Source organism: Paralichthys olivaceus, chromosome 2 (assembly GCF_024713975.1).
Source record: "Paralichthys olivaceus isolate ysfri-2021 chromosome 2, ASM2471397v2, whole genome shotgun sequence".
Lineage (NCBI taxonomy): Eukaryota > Metazoa > Chordata > Actinopteri > Pleuronectiformes > Paralichthyidae > Paralichthys > Paralichthys olivaceus.
Window position 1 is genome coordinate 25369169 of NC_091094.1, and position 19279 is coordinate 25388447.

At 39.8% G+C, this 19279-nt stretch overlaps 1 protein-coding gene across 3 annotated transcripts in view; it reads right to left on the reverse strand.

Moving 5' to 3' along the window:
• klhdc8a (kelch domain containing 8A) overlaps nucleotides 1-19279 on the reverse strand; it is a 48375-nt gene that overhangs the window by 8620 nt on the left and 20476 nt on the right. For 2 of the 3 annotated variants that reach the window (XM_020086564.2, XM_069513274.1), the window contains 4 exons: nucleotides 17648-18101; nucleotides 16256-16466; nucleotides 12576-12740; nucleotides 12214-12432 (listed from right to left, as the gene is read on the reverse strand). In XM_020086564.2, the coding sequence (XP_019942123.1) occupies nucleotides 12214-12432; nucleotides 12576-12740; nucleotides 16256-16466; nucleotides 17648-17812 (760 nt within the window). In that variant the 5' untranslated portion in view covers nucleotides 17813-18101. The remainder of the gene's footprint in view (nucleotides 1-12213; nucleotides 12433-12575; nucleotides 12741-16255; nucleotides 16467-17647; nucleotides 18102-19279) is intronic. The other variant, XM_069513281.1, reaches the window with a different exon arrangement.

Here is a 19279-nt window from a genome sequence, read left to right on the forward strand (position 1 = left end):
GCTCACTCATCATTTTTATGACTGTACTTACATGAAAAAAACTGAACTGATGAATAAAAACACTGACACTGAGGTTGACAAGATCAGTTTTGTTTTTGTCTGGGCCATCTTCCTATTTAGTATGGAAATGAGGTTGTATGCCAAATATGGCTGCTCTTAACTCTGAACTCGGTCCGAAAGCATTAAAATTCAGCTGGACTCCTGCAAACTGCAGTTCATCTGAGAATCTTCAGAAACACCAGCTTTCCTGTTTAGTAGTGGGTTGTTGAAACCAGAGCAAAATGGCCCCACCCATACATACAGGGAGTCAGCTGTTTTCATTCTGGGCTGATGTCATCTGAAAGCAAAACTGAATTGTGGCGCAGTTGCTTCGCAATTGATATCAGCATTGAATGTGCAAAATGGAAAAAAAAACAAACCCAGAGAGAGGAAAAAAATTACCTCAAGCTGATGATACAACATGAAAAGATAAATAACATGTACCATTTATTTACACAGCAGCTCGAGCAGCAAAGGGTTACTGAGGCTGCTCTGGGGGAGAAAGTCAGGGAAGAAATGCTTAACTGAACAAGAACAGCACTTGCCTCCAACAAGACCTTACATTCCCCTTAAAGTCAGTCAATCACACCAAATTTTGATAACACTTTATATTAGGGAACACATATCAACCGTTAACTATAGTTGCTTATTAGCATGGATATTAGAGGCATATTGGCTCTTTATTAGTCATTATAAAGCACTTATTAATGCCTTATTCTTAATGACCTTATTCTGCAACTACTCCATTGATTAACAGTTTTCCCTTAATAACCTCCTAATTACTGCTTATTGATAGTAAGTAAGGAAGTTGTTGCACATGAACTACAATTAAGAGCTTGGATACGTTCACTTTGTGTGTTCCCTAATATAAAGTGTTACTCAAATTTTATATCATCCCTCTAAATATTGTTTTTCAAGATCCAATAATTATTCCTTGGGAGATGACAAAGTTGTGAAAAACTATTATTATTTACTATAATAATATAACAACAGCAGTTTTTGGATATTTCTTTATATAGCAGAGAGCTTCTGTTCCCTCTATGACTGGTTTCTTCCAATTAGGTAGTGACAATTATGGAGAGAGAGGCCCTTGTCCACAATCCATAAGTGGTCAGTGGACAGTGACCTTCTCTTGAGCACGCTGAGGAAATAATCAGCACTGTTTATTTATTGATTCCCCTCAACTTCTAGAGGGCGGGGGGGGGCCTGCCTACAGTGAAAGCAGAAAGTTCACGGTGACACTGGGAGCCCTTATCAGTCATTACAGATAACCTCATTACAGATTTAAATAGCTGTCTGTGGAGACTATGCTTAAGTAGGTGCACCAGAGGGTAGAAAGGACAGAGTCATCGTGCATTGGTTCATTAGTTGATAAAAAGAAGACTTTCTGTTCTGTGAAACGAGAGAGAGACAACCGTCTACACTTATTCTGAACATGTCTTTGCAGTGGATTATTTTACCCTCTAAATGAGCTGTGGAGGTTCAAAAGCTGGTCCTGTTATCATACATTGTAAGACAGCTGCTTATGTGCAGTGTGTTGGAAATAAGTATCACATTTCACTTCATCCACCAACCCAAGCCAAAACTCATATTTTACAATTATTGAAGTTTGTTTGTTAATGCTGCGGTAGACAGTTTTTTTTACTTTGGGTGGAGGGTAATAGGCCTCAGTCTAGTTGTAACAGTGCAACACTTCTTAAAGGGGTATTCCACAGTTTTTCAACCTGGGCCCAATGTCAATGAATGTAGGTGTGTAAATAAATGGTACATACAAAAACCTAATAACGCACTAATAACGCACTCAAATTGTTTTTGTGGGTTTTTTCTTAGAGGATGGCCATAGTTCTCGCCCCACAAGATGTCTCACTCACAAATGTGCAGCAGCTAGTTACACACCCACATTTACCAGCATAGGGCCCAGGTCCAATAACCAGGAATTCTGTGGTTCTATCCCAAACTCCTCCAGTCTGCTTGCCAAAGTGTCCTTGGGCAAAAAACTGACCCTGCAAATTGTCCCTGACGGCTTTGCCAGTAGTGTATGAATGGTGTGTGATTAAAACAAATTACAGTGCATAGAAGTGCTGTGTGAATGGGACTTTTCTATTTAAAGCACTTTGTGGGGTTGATATGACTAAAAAAGCACTATCTAGTCCATTTATCATTTACGTAAAGGATAATTTATTCTAAAGAGACATTTTAATTCTGCATTAAACAGGTAACTTGAAACTGACTATCATCAAATTTTAAATATCCTGACGGCTGTCCCATTCTATTGGATGGAGCCAGCCTGTCGGCACAGCAAGGATGGTAACAGGATGCCTACACATATTTGTTAGGCACAAAAGGGGAGGCTGGCTAAATGTTCCTTTTCTTGGTTGATTATTTGTAAAATGAATGCTGTATTTCTTTAATACACATCATGCTCAGACATTTACAACTGCGTCGGCTACTTGTTTTGCTGTGTTAGCTTGTTAGCTTTTATACTACTGTTCTACTCTGAGTTGAGTGCACTCAATGTGCAAACATTTAGCTGCTGTGAACATGAGGACACTCAGACCAGAACTGGTATTAACAACAGTGAATGACACATTCCACCTGCAGGACAAGCCCGTGTTGAGTTCATCTTGCATTGTGTTGCTTTAACAGCCAAATGTTTCCACTCGTCCCATAGATGCCACTCCTCTGTACAAATATCCCAACCAACCACTGGGAACTGTTCATTACAATGAGGCACAAATGATGCCTCAACTGCCCCCCCCCCCCCCCAATTGCTAATGCCAAAATGGAAATGCCACCACTGGGATTTAAAACGCAGGTGCAGTGGTGAAAAGACCTGCTTTTTGCTTATCTACCTATGAAAACAGCCATTGGCAGCTATAATCCCAAAACAACATAAAACAAGAATAAATCGAGCCGCAGGTGTAGAAGACATCACAGTTTTAATTTAATCTCCCTAATTAACCGACACTTAAAAGTCATAATAACGGCTGTTTTCTGAAACCTTATGCAGTGCAGAGGTGACATTTTACTTGATGCTCAAAGCTTCCACACTAATGCTTCTCTCCTGAAGTTTTCTCTATTTTAGGTTTTGTTGCTGCCAAGTCTTGTTTATCTGTAGGAAACCCAGACTGAGGAGAAGCGTGACAGAGTAAGAAAGATAACTTCATTAGGGAGCGAGGGAGGGAGAGAGCATTAGAAAGAGAGATTGAGGCAGAACAAGGAGAAAAAGCACAAGAAAAGCTTTTTTCTTTTTCTGAATCTCTCTCTTCTCTTATTATTTCTGATCCTTTTTTTCCATTTTCTTTCTCTACGTCTTCTACCTCATTGTCTTCTCATTCTCTTTTCAATCTCTCTGCTCTCTCCAATTTATTTTCAATCTTTTTCTTAAACTAAAGGCAGAGACAACAAGGTCAAGAGAAAAGCGAGGGAAAGATAAGTAGCCAGATGGTGAGTTTTGTTGCTCGTTGCAGCATTGTGATCAGGAGCTGTGTTTTCTTTTCCAGTCTGCTTAACTTACAGGGGAGACATCAGAGTAGAGAACACAGCTGGTTCTCACCTCTGAGGAAAATCCTCTCTATGTGTAATTTACTGTTGTGTTACATCAATCTATGACATTCAATTAATCCCATCCTATTTTGTGGTCAAGAACAAACTATCGAACCTCCAGACCTGCAGCAGTTACACAAACGCATTGTATCTTGCTCAGATTCATATTCTTTATTAACTGGGGATGATTTAATGATTTAAAGAGAGATCTACCTTTAACATCTTAGTTAATACTAAGTTTATTATGACCAAGTTTGGTTTCTAATGTAAAGATACAGATAATAAATCAATAATAATAAAAAATTCCATTCCCCCAAACAAAAGATGTAGCATGGAGCAAGCTGCTGACACAAATGTAAAAACCTCAGTAGATCAAACTGCCTTCATTTTTGGCCTTTAAGGTCTGACAGTGATGCATCCTCTGAATTGTAACACAGCTACAAACACCTGCATTGCATTCTGGTCAACAATCACTTCCTTTGCTGCAATTGATTAGTCAGTTTGGTAATTATTATTGTTACACCAACATTTTCATTCTTCTATTTCTCTTTATACTAGATGCTGGGAATACATACTGTGATATCATCATTTTTTTCCTTTTATCAAGCAATAGCAAATAAAACACAACATTGATCTATAAAGTGAGATCAGAATGCAAGCTACCACACTAGTGATTCTTTTTTAAACAGCGCTTACAGTGTTAGGGGCTGGTTTTTATCCTTTAAATTACAGTTGTGTCAACACATCCCGATGCAGACTTAGGGGTCAGTCTTTTGAGACTGAGCTGCGACTGCAGGCCTGATTCCTATTTGCTTGGGAGGGAATTTGCACCAAGATTTTCTTTGTAGGACGCAGGGAAAACACCAGCATGTTTTATTCTATTCTGCTGGGAGACAGGACAGGAGAATAAAGAGGCGGAGAGGCAGGGAAAATACAGAGAGAGAGATTACAGACGGAGAGAGGGAGTGACAATAGAACAGAGGAGATGAGGCGATCCTCTGAAGACCGGGCTTTGTAGTCTGTGTGGTGGTAATTTGGTCCTCAGCTCTCCTCTGTAATTGTCCCTCATGATTAAAACTAGAAACGGTGATTGGTTCTCCGTCTTTGATGGATTCTGTCTGTGAAATCCCAGAAGCTGCTGACTACACAGACAATCCTTCTGGACACAATCTCACTGTTACTTTGTTTTAATTACAAACTGCTCCACTGTTTTGACAGAAAAAATGTCTTTATTCTCAAATCTGTCTCATCCCATCTGCTTTTTTTTTCTCTTGGTCAGTTTTTACCATCTGAAGCTTGACATCAAGCACAACACAGGAACACTTGTTAATCGTTGGTCCTTGGAGGAATGCAACATTTGTGGTAACTGTTGCTGTTCCCTGAGCTGCATTTGATGAAAATGTTTCTAAATTAGATGCAGTTACAGCAGAAGAATTTGTTAATCTAGATTTCTTTTTCCTTAAAGGTAGGGGTGGTATGATGTTGTATATATTAATTATTGAAATGCTCTTTACATCTCAATAGCCATCAATAAATTACGTAATCTAAAAAGAAGAAAACGTCACGTCTGTGGCCCTCGAATGATTATAATACTGATACTAGCAGATATATGTTGGTTATTTAAACGTGGGTAAACAAGCTAAAAACAGCTATTGACTCCTTTCCCCTTTCCAGCATGCTGGATGTCACAAACACATCGTAACCTTTATTCAGACTGAATAAAATGATTGGCTGTCATACTGACTGTCACTAACTGACCTTCCTGCCTGCATGCACCCTTCCTATGCTCGCTTTGTGCACGACTGGCGTTCTCAGCCGGACAGACATACACAGCTGAAGCACAGATGATAGCCAGAAGTTGAGCCAGGGAAGATTTGGCTGCTAGCAGTTGTCAGTGCACGTGTATGTGTTTTGGTGACATAGCATTGACGAGAGATGGGAAGTGGTGGGTTGAATCAGTTGCATTTTTTCACAGTATGTGTAGCCTTCTCCTGCTAGCCTCTAACACTGCCAGAGCATGGGGGTCCAGTTCCCACCTTAACCCAAACCTAACCCTGGATCACCAGGTAAAACCATCACCACCAACCTGTACAGCCTCATTAAAAACAACCTTTGACGCTGTCACCCCACTAAAAAAGAAGAACATAAATGAAAGGAGATTAGCTCAATGGTATAATTCTCAAACATGTGTTTTAAAACAGACATCACGGAAACTAGAGAGAAAGTTGCATTCCACCAATCAATATGACTTTCACCTGGCCTGGAGGGATAGCCTGATAAATTACAAGAAAGCACTTAGAAATGCCAGAACCTCTTATTATTTATTATTAATAGAAAAAAATAAGAACAACCCCAGGTTCCTCTTCAGCACTGTAGCCAGGCTGACAGAAAGTCACACCTCTACTGACCCATCTATTCCTCTAACCCTAAAAAGGGATGATTTCATGAGCTTCTTTACAAATAAAATAATAACCATCATGGGAAAATCCACCACCTCCTCCCCGTGAATAGCACATACATAGATACATTGTCTGGTCCTGAAACCATAGAACCACCTGTAGCATCAGATTTATGTTTGAAACAATTTTCTTCTATTGATCTATTGACCTGAACTGACCTTATTAGTTTCATCACGTAAACCAACAACTTGTCTATTAGACTCAGTCCCAACTGGACTTTTTAAGGAAGTTTTGCCCCTGATTGACAGTTCCATATTAAATCAGATTAACATGTCTTTGTTAACCGTCTATGTACCTCAAGCTTTTAGCTAATTATAGACCCATATCCAACCTGCCCTTCATTTCAAAAATCCTAGAAGAAGCTGTTGCTGACCAGCTGTGTGATTACTTAGATAGTTACGGTTTGCTCGAAAAATTCCAGTCATGATTTAGAATCCTTCACAGCACAGAAGCAGCACTATTGAAAGTCACTAATGACCTTTTTCTGGCTTCAGATGATGGACTTGTCTCTGTACTCGTTCTGTTGGATCTTGTGCAGCATTTGACACCATAGATCGAAAGATCCTGTTACAGAGACTAGAACAACATATAGGGATGAAAGGAACTGCACTTGACTGGTTTAAATCATATTAATCAGATAGATTTCAATTTGTTAACGTCAACAATGACCCCTCCATGCACATGCAAGTTAGTCATAGTTAGTCATAGTTCCACAAGGTTCTGTCCTTGGACCGGTACTCTTCACCTTATATATGCTCCCCTTAGGCAACATCATGAGAAAGCACCACATACACTACCATTGTTGTGCAGACGACACCCAGCTGTACATTTCTATGAAGCCTGATGAATTTAATCACTTAGTTCAACTTCAGGAATGTCTCAAGAACATCAAGGCCTGAATGACCCAAAACTTCTTACTTCGAAACATCCTGTCTCAGAAGGATGCTGAGAAACTAGTCCATGCATTTGTTACCTCTAGACTAGATTACTGTAACTCTTTATTATCAGAATGCCCCAGGAAGACTGTAAAATGCCTCCAGTTGGTCCAAAATGCTGCAGCACAAGTGCTGACAGGAACTAGGAGAAGAGATCATATAACCCCAGTCTTAGCTTCTCTACATTGGCTCCCTGTAAAATTCAGAATAGAATTCAAGATCCTGCTCCTCACATTTAAAGCCCTCAACAATCAAGCCCCTTCATATATCAAAGACCTGATACACGACACTGTACTATCCAAATAGATCACTTCGTTCCTAAAACACAGGCTCTCTTGTTGTTCCAAGAGTCTGTAAGATTAGAACAGGGGGTAAAGCATTCAGCTACCAGGCTCCTCTCCTATGGAACCAGCTCCCACTCTGGGTTCTATGGTCAGACACCATCTCTGCATTTAAAGTTAAACTTAAAACATTCCTTTTTGATAAAGCCTATAGTTCTGGATCAGGTGAGTCCTGAACCATCCCTTAGTTATGCTGCTGTAGGTCTAGACTGCTGGGGGAACTCCCATCATGCACTGAGCACCTCTCCACTTTATTTATTTTAATACATGTCAATGACTATTTCACTTTTTCCTCCCATAGTCTCTCTCTCTCTTTTTCTCTCTCATTTCAGATATCTCTGACCCCGGAACCTCAGGACAACAACTATGACCATTATTACTATTATTACTTACAATACTTCAGTAATTAATTATTATATGAAGTGTGCCTGTTATCAATAATAACTAATAGTCTTTACACTGTTATTGTTTACATTTTAACTAGTCAGATCTGATACCTGATGGTGCTTAAGTGTTCCCGGTCTCTCTCGCCTCTCTCTCTCCCCCTCCTCCCCCTCCCCACTATTACTCTCTCTTCTCTCCCCTCTTTTCCACCCATTTCTCCTCTCCTCCCCTTTTTCTATACTCACCCCAACCGGTCGAGGCAGATGACTGCCCACATTGAGTCTGGTTCTTCTAGAGGTTTCTCCCTGTTAATGAGGGAGTTTTTCTCTCCACAGTCATTGTGGGAACTGTTGGGTTTCTCTTTATTATTAATATTTTAAGGTCTTGACCTTCTATGTAAAGTGCCTTGAGATAATGTATATTATGATTTGGCGCCATACAAATAAAACTGAATTGAATTGAATTAAAACAAAAAAAACTGCTTGTTTTTGGACCAAATAGTTCCAGGTAGCACAGAATTTAGATTAGGAACCAAATAATTCTCTTGTGCAAACCTATCTGTTTCCACAGCCTCTAAACGCCACGATGGGGCACAACAAAAGCACAGAATCATTATGGCTGCAGCTCTGTCATTTAGCACCTCACTAGTTTAGCAGTGGTTTAATGGGTCCAACCCTATTTGGAAACCAATGCAGGTAAAACCGCAGATCAGCCAGATGGGACAATCTAGGATTTATGCTCATATGCTCATCATCCCCTTCAATTATTATCACACGCTCAGCAATTAACCTTTATGAGCAGCGGTGAAAGCTTTTTTTCAGCCCCAGTTTTTGTCTCACAGGTAATACATAGTGTGCTTCATCTTTTCAGAGGAGGTTGTTGTTGCTGATGGCAGACATGTGCAATAAAGACAGAAATATAACATTATCACAATCTGTGTGATCATGGTTAGCACATTAAAAATAGTGAATTAATTTTCATCATAGTTAAGCAAACATGCACCCAATAACCAAATACTTCTGTTGTGTACTTTAAGTACTTAGTATTTTGAATTGCATATCAAGACTTTGTTCCTAATATCAATTCAAACATTTTTTGGCACCCAGATTTTCATAACTGTATGAGTGAGGTTCTAAACATTCAGCCAAGAGGCTCACATCTAACCAATGTAGTCCACCTAAATTTTACCTGGGCGGCTGCTGCACAGCTCACCAGTTAGAGCTAGACAGCAACAACACAGGTTTGATTCTGGCTTGCATCCCTTTGCTGTGTTTCATCCCCCTTTCTTTCTCCCCCTTTCACATTTTAACTGCCCTATCAAATAAAGGCAAAAATGCTTTCAATGAATTGTTCATATGATCTCCAAAACAGGGACTTTTCTGGGACCACAACATTAGATCTAAAGTTAAGGTTGCTCAGGTCCAGAGGTCTGAAAATAATTCTTGTGTTCTTAGAAAAGGGACAAATTCTGAACAGTGCTGCGGAAGTTTTAGCTTTGTCTTTCATGGTCTCTGAGTTTTCTGCCTCTACCCCAATAGTGGTGAGGTGAATAGAATTTTTTGTTCTCACAGCGTTGAATCCTCCATTGTGCTGTGGCGGAGCTAGCGATTTCAGAAACCGATACCTTAAGAGGAAATTTCTTTGAGCAATTTAAGTGAACTGACCCCTTAAACAAATTTCTAAGAGCAGTTTTCCATTCGCCATATTAATGCTCTTTCACAAAACAGTTTTTTATGTTTTCTGTTGTACTTGTTGCTTATCAACAATGCTGAAACATCCCCTCACAGGCGTGCGTCTCAATTCTTTGCTTGGAATGGAACAGTAATAGAATACTGTGTGATAGCAGATTGCATGACCATGTGTGCATGCGTGCGTGCGTGTGTAGAGATATTGCTGCAGATGGATAATAAAGCAATCTGTTTCTGGATCTTGTAATCTAAAGCACTCCTCATCTCCAGCCCTCCCTCCCTCCACTGCTCATCTCCCATCTCATCCCCACCAAAATTAGATTGGAGAAACGGGGTACGGCTGCCGTTGCCGTATATGTGTGTGTCCACGTGCATGTGGATATGCATAGTGAATGCACGTGAACACTTGTATTTGTGTGTATGTGAAGCCGTTTTCTTTCCTTCTTTCTCCTTTTCTATCTCTTACGTGCACACACACGCAAACTTCCTGCCCATTATCATGCATTAACATTATCACTGCATGTTCTGCTTTATTTGGCTTCCATCCTACCAATCCTGAATTGTGACCATATATCCAGCTGTCTGAAATGACTTATTGATTTTTGCTCCCCCATTTCTCCTTCCGGTCCCTCCTCAATTTGTTCACCTGTTACTCTGGGGTGTCTTTGCCAGATAAAGGGATAAGTCATCTTGCAGTGTTGTGGGACATGGCGTGTGCACAGAATTAATAGAGGAACCACCCTGTTTGAGAAGAAAACCATTACTCTTCGTGGTGAGCTTGATGTTAATGGCTGCTTTGTATGACGGGAAAGACAAAATGAAGACGGATGCTGACAGTGGAAATGGGAGATGAGAAAACATTTGCTGATACCAAAAAATATATAATGATACCCATAATCTGTGCTGTCTAATTTCAATCTCTTAATTAGCCAACTTGAACATAATGACCCCAGGGAAATACAATATGCATATCATCATTTATCAGAGTGAGATGAGAAGATCAATGATTTTGAGGCTGTGTGTGAAGATGAACTGAAGAATTTAGCATTGTCTAGCTTGCCATGGTAGTTAGCTCTAGATCTGAGGACACCATGGTTCGGCATTTGACTCCTCTAATGGTGCAATGAACAGTATAGAAGGATCAATGTAGAGGAAACCAAAGAGTTTTTTTATTCCATGCATCTATCTTCTTTCCTAAGGTTCCTCCACTGCCCACAATGCAACTTGAATGCTGACAATTTGAAGAGTCTGGTATTTTACTGGTTGATGTAGCCTCAAGGCGCTAGCCATAATGAGATTTGAACTATGGGGGTCTGGTGAGCGCATTTTAACAACATACACACATAGATATGACTTTACAGAGCAGGCCCAGTGTTACGCTGAAGTCTGACAGCCTGCTGAGAACTGTATAGCTGCTTTCAGACATGCACTGAACTACGGAGATCCTCCAGACATTCTCTGGAGCGGCTGTATGTGTGGACGCAAATGTCAGAGTGAGAGCTTCCAGACTCCAATGTCAGAACAAAGCAGGAGATCGTCAAGAGGATTCAGCATAAGCAAATGGGTTTGTTGAAAATGTTTCTAACCCACGATAGTGCAAAAATGAAGAAAATCAAACATCCTCTGGAGTTCATGTCCAAAATGTAATGTTTGTCATGTGAACGGGCTCAGTGGAAGTAATATACAAAATCGCATTAACAAACTAATACATCTTGTTTTGCAATTACAAAACGCACCTGACAAACAAATACACTACATATTTCTAATAAAAAATGCTTCACAAACAAATAGCTAAATCACAAAAACATTATCCCACAAGTACAAAGAAATTTGTCCTACATGTACAAAAATGTATTGTCTATTATTAAGTACAAAAAATATTATTTTGTACAGAAAGTAGTACAGAAATAGATGTCCAAGTACGACACAAAACATATAACCTGACTTTTGTGACGATTTTTCCGCCGTCACGCTGAGGATTTTCTCACAAATGTCCTGAGTAATTCTCCCCCCAAGTCACAACAGCAGGTGGCGCTGTGAGCCAATTTACAGGCACCAGGAAGTGAAGGGTCAAGAGATTGACTCTTCACTTCCTGCTAACTTGACAGACTGATATCATTCATCTCATCCGCCTCTTACAAAGACAGAGAAAGAAAAAGTATCAGTCACAAACTACTCTTTCTGGCATATGCAATCTAACCTTTGCAATGAGTCAACACATCTATGCACTTGTGGTTTTGGATCCAGAGCTGTATATAAACAGCAGCATTATGTATACATGACTTTCAAGTCCTTCATCCCTCTTGACATTTTGTCTCCGGTCTTCACTGAAGCTACATTCTGCTTATAATAAATGATATATTCAAACGACTGTTCCAGCTGGATTGTTCTATACACATTCCACTGCAGTTCAAATTTACATATTTGGCATATTCAGAAAGAAAGAATTTAAATAAAGTTCAGAGGTTCTGAGCAACCATTCTGATTTATAGCTCAGCAAGAACATTTATCATGGTTTAAGTTTTTTCAAAGACAGAAAAGTTCATATGGCCAAAAGATAAAATTATAAATAATTATGAATTTATTATCAAAGCTATGGACATGGAATTAAATTCAAAATAAAACGTGTGTCTGTGTGTGTGTGTACTTTCTGACCCACTTGTAATGTGTAGTTTCTGGGATAAGACTTGGTTTTGGGGTTAGAATTATGTTTAGGTTGAGGTTTGTCAGGCATTTAGTTTTGATGTTCAGGTTAGAGTAAGGGGCTAGTGAATGCATTATGACAACTAAGATAGATGTACAAACGTGTGTTTCTCTGTACCTTGGTTAGTGTCGAAAATGTTAACATTCTTGGTGAACTTGGAGCTCTGGTGTCCTCCTCCTTGACGCAGTCCTCCAAGCAGACAGAGCCTCCCGGCTGTGTCCCATATCACACCACCATAGGACCGTTTACAGGGCATCAGGGGCAGCGTTGTCCAAGAGCGTGTCTCTGCATCATACACCTCAAAGGCTTTGACTGGTCTCTTACACTGACGGCCACCTTTAAGATAAGGTCAAATGTATATGTACTAGATGAGATGCTAACAGACAATGCCTGTTGTAATGACTGTTGTAATGACTGTTGTTTGACACACAAAGTGCAACTATTGCAGTATAAACACAGCCACAGGGGTGCGTTTGTACCTGCCACGTAGAGTTTGTTGCCCAGCAGATGTGTGTTGGCATCGTAGCGTGGGGTCAACATTGGAGGAAGTAGCGCCCACACGTCCTTCCGCAGGTCATACTGCTGCAGGATGCTACGAGGGAGCAAGTCAGCACCCATTCCCCCGACGGCCAGAGCCCGACCATCTACATACGCACACACAATTTAAGTTTAGTCTGAGAAATATCCATCACAACATTCCAAAAAGAAATAACAAGTAATCAGCTTGTGAAAGACTAATCCCAGCTGGTGGAAACACCTCACCGGCACTGTATTTTATGGAGTGTTAAAAATCTGCTAGACTCCAGAGCTGGATGAGGAGTGAGCTCGTGTCGAGGCAAGAGAGTGTGACAGACAAGTGGAGGACGGGGAGGACAGCGAGTGCAGCAGCAGAATAAAAATGCAGAGTCCACGTCTGGCACTTTAGGATGACACCTCGAGAATAAGAATGGAAGTGAGGGTGTGAAACAAAAGAAACTAAAGCATTAATCATCAGACTCGAGAGAAATAGCTGCGGGGAAACAATCTGCATTTTTATTATGTTTTTTACTTTATCAATTTTTCATGTTTTTCATTATACAGGCGTTTCTTTTAAATTTTAACCTCAATGCATCTAAATTACATAAATAACAAAGGAGGGGGAAAAAATAGGTCTTTCCAAATAGGTTATATTAATTTGTGTGATGAAAAAGCTCATTACCTAAAGTTCATCATCTAATATCTGGAAAATAATGATCCTGCAAATGTCAATAAAATGACATACTTTAATCAATTCTGTGACTGACTATCCATTTAAAAATACCATATTTGTTTTAATTTGTCGCTATCGATCACTTTGTCAGACTATTTGTCTCTTTTTCAGCTGCTGGGGATGAGTTTGGGGATGAAACTACAAGCAAAGGGCTGAGGATCGAAGATTGGTCAGGGAGATGGAGAGAGTAGCATGATGAAGCCTATATGAGGCCAATAAGTGTGTGTGTATGCAGCATCTATCTGTGTTCCTGCAGACACTGACAAATGCACCACTGGACTGAATACAAAGTCATCCATGGCTGACGAGACGCTCTCTGAAAACACTGTTTATCTTTATAGACGGCTGGGTGAAATTCCACAATGTGAGAATTAATCAGAGCGTCAGAGCCCAAAAAACGGATCCACTGAAATCAAATTGGAAAACTTACCTGAAAAACTTTTAAGTTTAAAAACAAAGTGTAGCGTTTGAAGTGTTGTAGTTAGTTTAATGACAAAGGAACATTTAAAATACCACATCAGCAATAAAATCAATCTAAAAAGGGACAAACAGTAGTTTCACGAGTTTGCAGTTACAAGCTACAATTAGGTATGTTTGTCCAAACTCATGTAATATGATGAAATATGAAAAAAGGATGGGACTAAGTATTCACTTCTTCCTCCTTTTCTGACATGATTTGTATGTTTTAAAAGTGTGTTGTTAGAGTTCACTGGGCCTTTTTCTTACTTGCATACATTGATATTTTCATTTTTCATTTTATAGCATACATGTTTGAAATAAAAACCTAACCTAACCCTGAAAGTGTTTTATTGTAACTAAACAATTTAAATGGATTTAATAAAAAAGCAATACATGAATTAAGTTTTAATTTTTTGTTTGTTTTGACCTTGACCTCTGATATAACAACCAAATTGTAGAAGATACGATGAAATTGCTTCTGGTATTTCCTGATAAATCCCTTTCACAAAATGTGAGATCACAGTAACCTCATCTTGTGACCTTTGACCACCAGAATCTAATAATTTCATTGTTGATTCCAAATGAATGTTCGTACTGAAGTTGTAGAGATTCACTCAAGGTGTTCCTGAGAAGCAGCCCAGGCCGTAGGAATAACAGTGATGAAGTGAAATTAGGAGCTGCACACAAAATGAAAACATGGTGCAGAGACAGCTCCCTGAACATGTTGGCAAACGAATATGTGAAGGAACATTGTACTTTGATGTAAAGTTTTAAAACTTCAGCGGTTTGCTTCTGAATATGCAGCTTGATGAGGTCTGCATCGTCATCATTTTCTCTTGCAATATGCTGGAGAACATTTATTATGAGCCTCTAGTGCACTGCATAAATCCGTGCATGCAGAACGTGCTGCATACTCCACAGTATACACTCTACAGCAGGGGTCAGTAATTAGGATCAGGCACGGTCCAGTATTTCTACATCAATCACTGAGAGTACAGCTTTGTACACTCACATCCACAGTTCATTCCCCATCGTCGGTTATTTGTGTACATGAGACAATACAGAGCAAGCTGAGGAATTAAAGCTGTGTTTAAATTCAGAGAAAGTCTCTGGATTATATTATTCATAGGTACTATTCATATGTTCAGTAAATCAAATGTAATCTCAGCATCATGTTGTTTAAATAGCACAGTGTGCAGTGAGGAGCAGTAACAGTGGGTTACATGCCTCCTCTCACATGGGGGCTGTATTAGATGAATTGAGTTCAGATCTGTTGAGACACTCATCTTTGTCTTTTTACATTTATCTGGAGTAGATGTAGTGTAAACTTCCAAATATGTTGCTGCAGGGCCAGTTTTAGCCCGCAGGCTGCTGCTTATACATCTACTCTACACTATGGCCTCCAGTGTCTCTGCTGCCACCGGGTGCCCTAATCCTAACGTGGATGTGTTTTCTGTTCAGCTCTGACTACTGCAGCAGAAATGTCTTCCCTCTGGACAGGTCTGGACAAGTATATACTTCTTAATATATATATTTGATGAATTCATGATAAAAGTAAAAGAAAAATGAAAATGTTCCCGGTTTAGATGTTAAAGTAATATTATGCAGGATTATATATAATATCTTTTATCTACAGCTGCTTTCAGATAGGCATTGGACTCTGGATAATCTCATGACATTCTCCAGAGGGGCTATATGTGAAACCTCCAATGCCCAAGTTCGAGGCTGCAGAGTTTCTCTGACCAGCCCCCAAGAAAAGGTCAGGATGAGCCAATGTGAAAACAGAGCTTGAGATCCTTTTGAGATGTCAAAAGAGCTTTTGGTGATAAAGCATGACGCCTGTGTCGATGTGCTGTTCACAAAAAAAACAGCTGAATTTACACATTATGTCCTGCAACAGATCCAATCATGCGGACATCTTCTGGAGTTCGTGTCTTATAATACATTTTTAAGTATTTTTTATTTTGTTCTACTATTTCTCCTCCCACACACAGTTTTCATCCTTCATTCAGTCTCACTGAATAATACAACACGTCCTCTGCTGCCTTTACGAAATATATAACCAATAACAAAGTTCATGCTTAGGCTTGATTTTTCATGCATATTAAAGTAGAATGTGTTAAATACGCCACTTAATGGAATTCGACAGTGTGACTGGGTCGTGGACAGATCACTTCATTTCAAGTTGATGGAAAGAGAAAGTGTTTTTCCTCGGTCGTCTCTGGAGCCTTCCATTAATAATGATTTTTCAGTCATTATACATTAATATGAGATTTGCCCCAAACAGCTAATGCATTTTAACACACAACACCACCACGCTGCTGTCACACTAGAAGCCTCTGCTCTATGTTACAGTATTAGTTTGCAATCAGAACACTAATTATAAGCCCTCCTAGGTTTAGGTTAGGCTCCTGGGTATAGTGTGAACAGTTATTATGTTCTAATTCATACCTTTTACGGTGATGGAAATACCCATGAGGGCCTCGCGCAGAGCGCTCCTCTTCCTCCACCTCCCCTCCTCTATGTTGTACATCTCCACCACCTTTAGGGGGCTCTGGTCCTCACCCACTCCTCCCACCACCAGGATCTGCTTTCCAAGGACTGCCACAGCTGCCCCAGCACGAGGGGTGGGCATTGGGGGCAAACTCACCCAGCGGTCCCCCTGCAGACAGGAACATGGAGCTGCAGTCAGGCAAAGCAGTTCCATACAAACCCAAAGAAGATCAGAACATTTTAAGATATCTGGTTATATTTCAGTTACATCTTAGTTAAAAAGAAGAAAAACAAACAATAATGTGTGATATAGAGCGAAACAGTCACCACCCACGTTTCAGAAAATCTTCGTAAAAAGAGTTTTAAGTCTGGAAACAGGACGACCAGCTTTGAGATAAATCGTGAGTACGTAATTATTTTCAGAGTGAAGAAACTAAGCATCTCATAAACCATTGCAAATGATCCTTTTCCAACGATTTCCACCTCATTTCGTCTTGAGTTAAACCTTATAGAGTTTTTCACCTCACTGACTCTTTTCCTAAAAATCTCAAACCACAGCATGTTGGAGAGATCCGATAATAGCCGACATGATTATGGCGAGCTCCACCAATCAGTGCTCACATCTAACCTGAGGATTGTGGTTAGTGTATTATTTCTATTTGACATCTTGAACAAAACATGTTTTATTAAAAGTCAGTTGACATCATTCAGACTTTTGGCTTCTACAGGAGCATGTCACATTGTGAGTGTACACTTGGATGCTTGCAATAGGCTGATAATCAGATATCTATTCAGAGAAAGAATGGGATTTTCTCTTCTAGAACCATGCTGCTGAGCTCTTTTACCAAGTACAGGTCATATTCCCAGTCACACATGTGTTGCACTCGATAATGATGACACACATGATGGAACAGAAGGTTTTCGATGATGTAGGAGTAAAACTTTTCTTCTTTTATTTGGTGCCCCTCTACAGAGCCAGGTTATGATTTATGAATCAGGCAGGTTTATGTCCAATTTAAATGGATATGTGACAGTATCTTCAGTGTCTTGAATAAACTATGATACATTGGTGAGGTGGAAATTGAAATGCAGCAACTGTACAGATAGTTCTCTATGACCCATTTTCAGTGCATTCACTTCAATAGGGAAAATTAGCATCATGTGTAAGTATCATGCGAACACATGTGAATGTGTCTTTATGTTGTGGCTTAAAGACCTTGGAAAAAATATAAATCACTGTTTGAATGTCTGTAGTGTTTTACAAGTTCATTGTTGCACTGAAATGACTTCTAACAGCACTTCTAAAAATGGAATATTAGACACAGTTTCCAGGTTGGATTTGTTCTGTACCTCAGGAGAATAGAGCTCCAGGCCGGGGCATGGCCTCCCCGCAGCGTCGCAGCCCCCCAGCATGTACATCTGCCCCCCCACCTCAGATAGAGTGTGGTAGACGCGGCCGCTGGGCAGTCGTGCGAGGTTCTGCCAGTGAAACTCATGGACTGAGGGCACCGCCATGGCCTCTGCACCCCCGGGACAGACCCACCGGAGAGGGGAGGGAACAGGGAGGAGGAGGAGGAGGAGGAGGCTTGGAGTCCGAGAAGTTTTGGAGGTGGGTTGATCGAGGAGAGCTGAGAAGATTGAGGTGTGAGAGAACCGGAAGAATGTGGAGTCAGGGCCCCAGGGCGAAGAGGAAGTTCTTTATTGGAACGGTAAATCGAAGGTAAGCAGTGGGAGTGTTGGATCAGTTAAAGACCAAGCTGCACTCTCCTTCCCTGGGGACACTTCGCTGCACTCAAGCTGGGCCCTGGAGAAGATATGAGGTGAAATGACTTTAGCAGCATTTTAGTGAAGAGCTGCGTGTACATTTTCTCTTGAGTTACAAGGGTGGAGGTTTGCAGTAACCTATAAAATGATAACGTTCTAGGTTTACTCAAGTACTTTAATACAGTTTCAATACTTATACTACACTTTTGATTGCACCTCAACTACGAACTGTTATGCTGCAAAGATTATAGTTAAATCAATAACTTGATCAAAAGAGCAAGTAAATGGCAACTGATTGATCACTGAATTAATTAATCAATTTACCATTTTCTTGAAGCAGATATTTTGACTGTTTCTTACACCATACAAGTAAATGCATTGGTTTAGATTTGGGGGGAAATGTACAGGAAATGTTCACTATTTTCTGTGATTGTCCAAACCCCCAAAAACAAACATCTTAATATAGAAACCAAATGACAGATTATTTGATAATGAAAATTGTCATCAGTTGCATCCTCATCTACAATTACTATTAGTTTAACACAATGAGCATATATCATTCTATACCTCAATAATAGTTTTATATTTTATCATTTATTATTATTATTATTATTATTATTTATTTATTTAGTTTAGTTCATGGGGAAAAGTATATTGCATGTGCCACTGCAACACAGCTTTTGCCCTGCCCTATATGGGCATATAAACATATTTAATTCAACAAGATAATGCATACAATGACACGATAAAATGATCATACGATCATAAGATCATTCATGTCTAAATCACAGGTCTCTTTTTAAAAACAGTTTCAACTTGAATTCAAAAGATTCTGCACATGGATTCCCAAACAGGACTAGATGATGACACATGAAAGAATTTACAAAAATGAATGAAATGAGAATTTGTCATACTGATGGTTATTTGGAAACTCTAAACTGCAGTATGAATGTGAGTGAACATGGTTGTTTGTCTCTGTCTGTTGGCCCTGTGATAAAATAGTGACCTGATCCAGCTCCGCTCCACCACCCTCATAGGATGGTGGATGGATAGATGGATACGGATCATATAAAAAATGTATTGGCAGAAAAACAAAGGAGAGTAAACACTTTTACATTTACATTGATTTGAGGAATCTATGAAACATCTCCACCTTAATTATTATTTAAGTCCAGCACAGCTCACTTAGCTGAAACTGCTAATATTATGTGTATGACA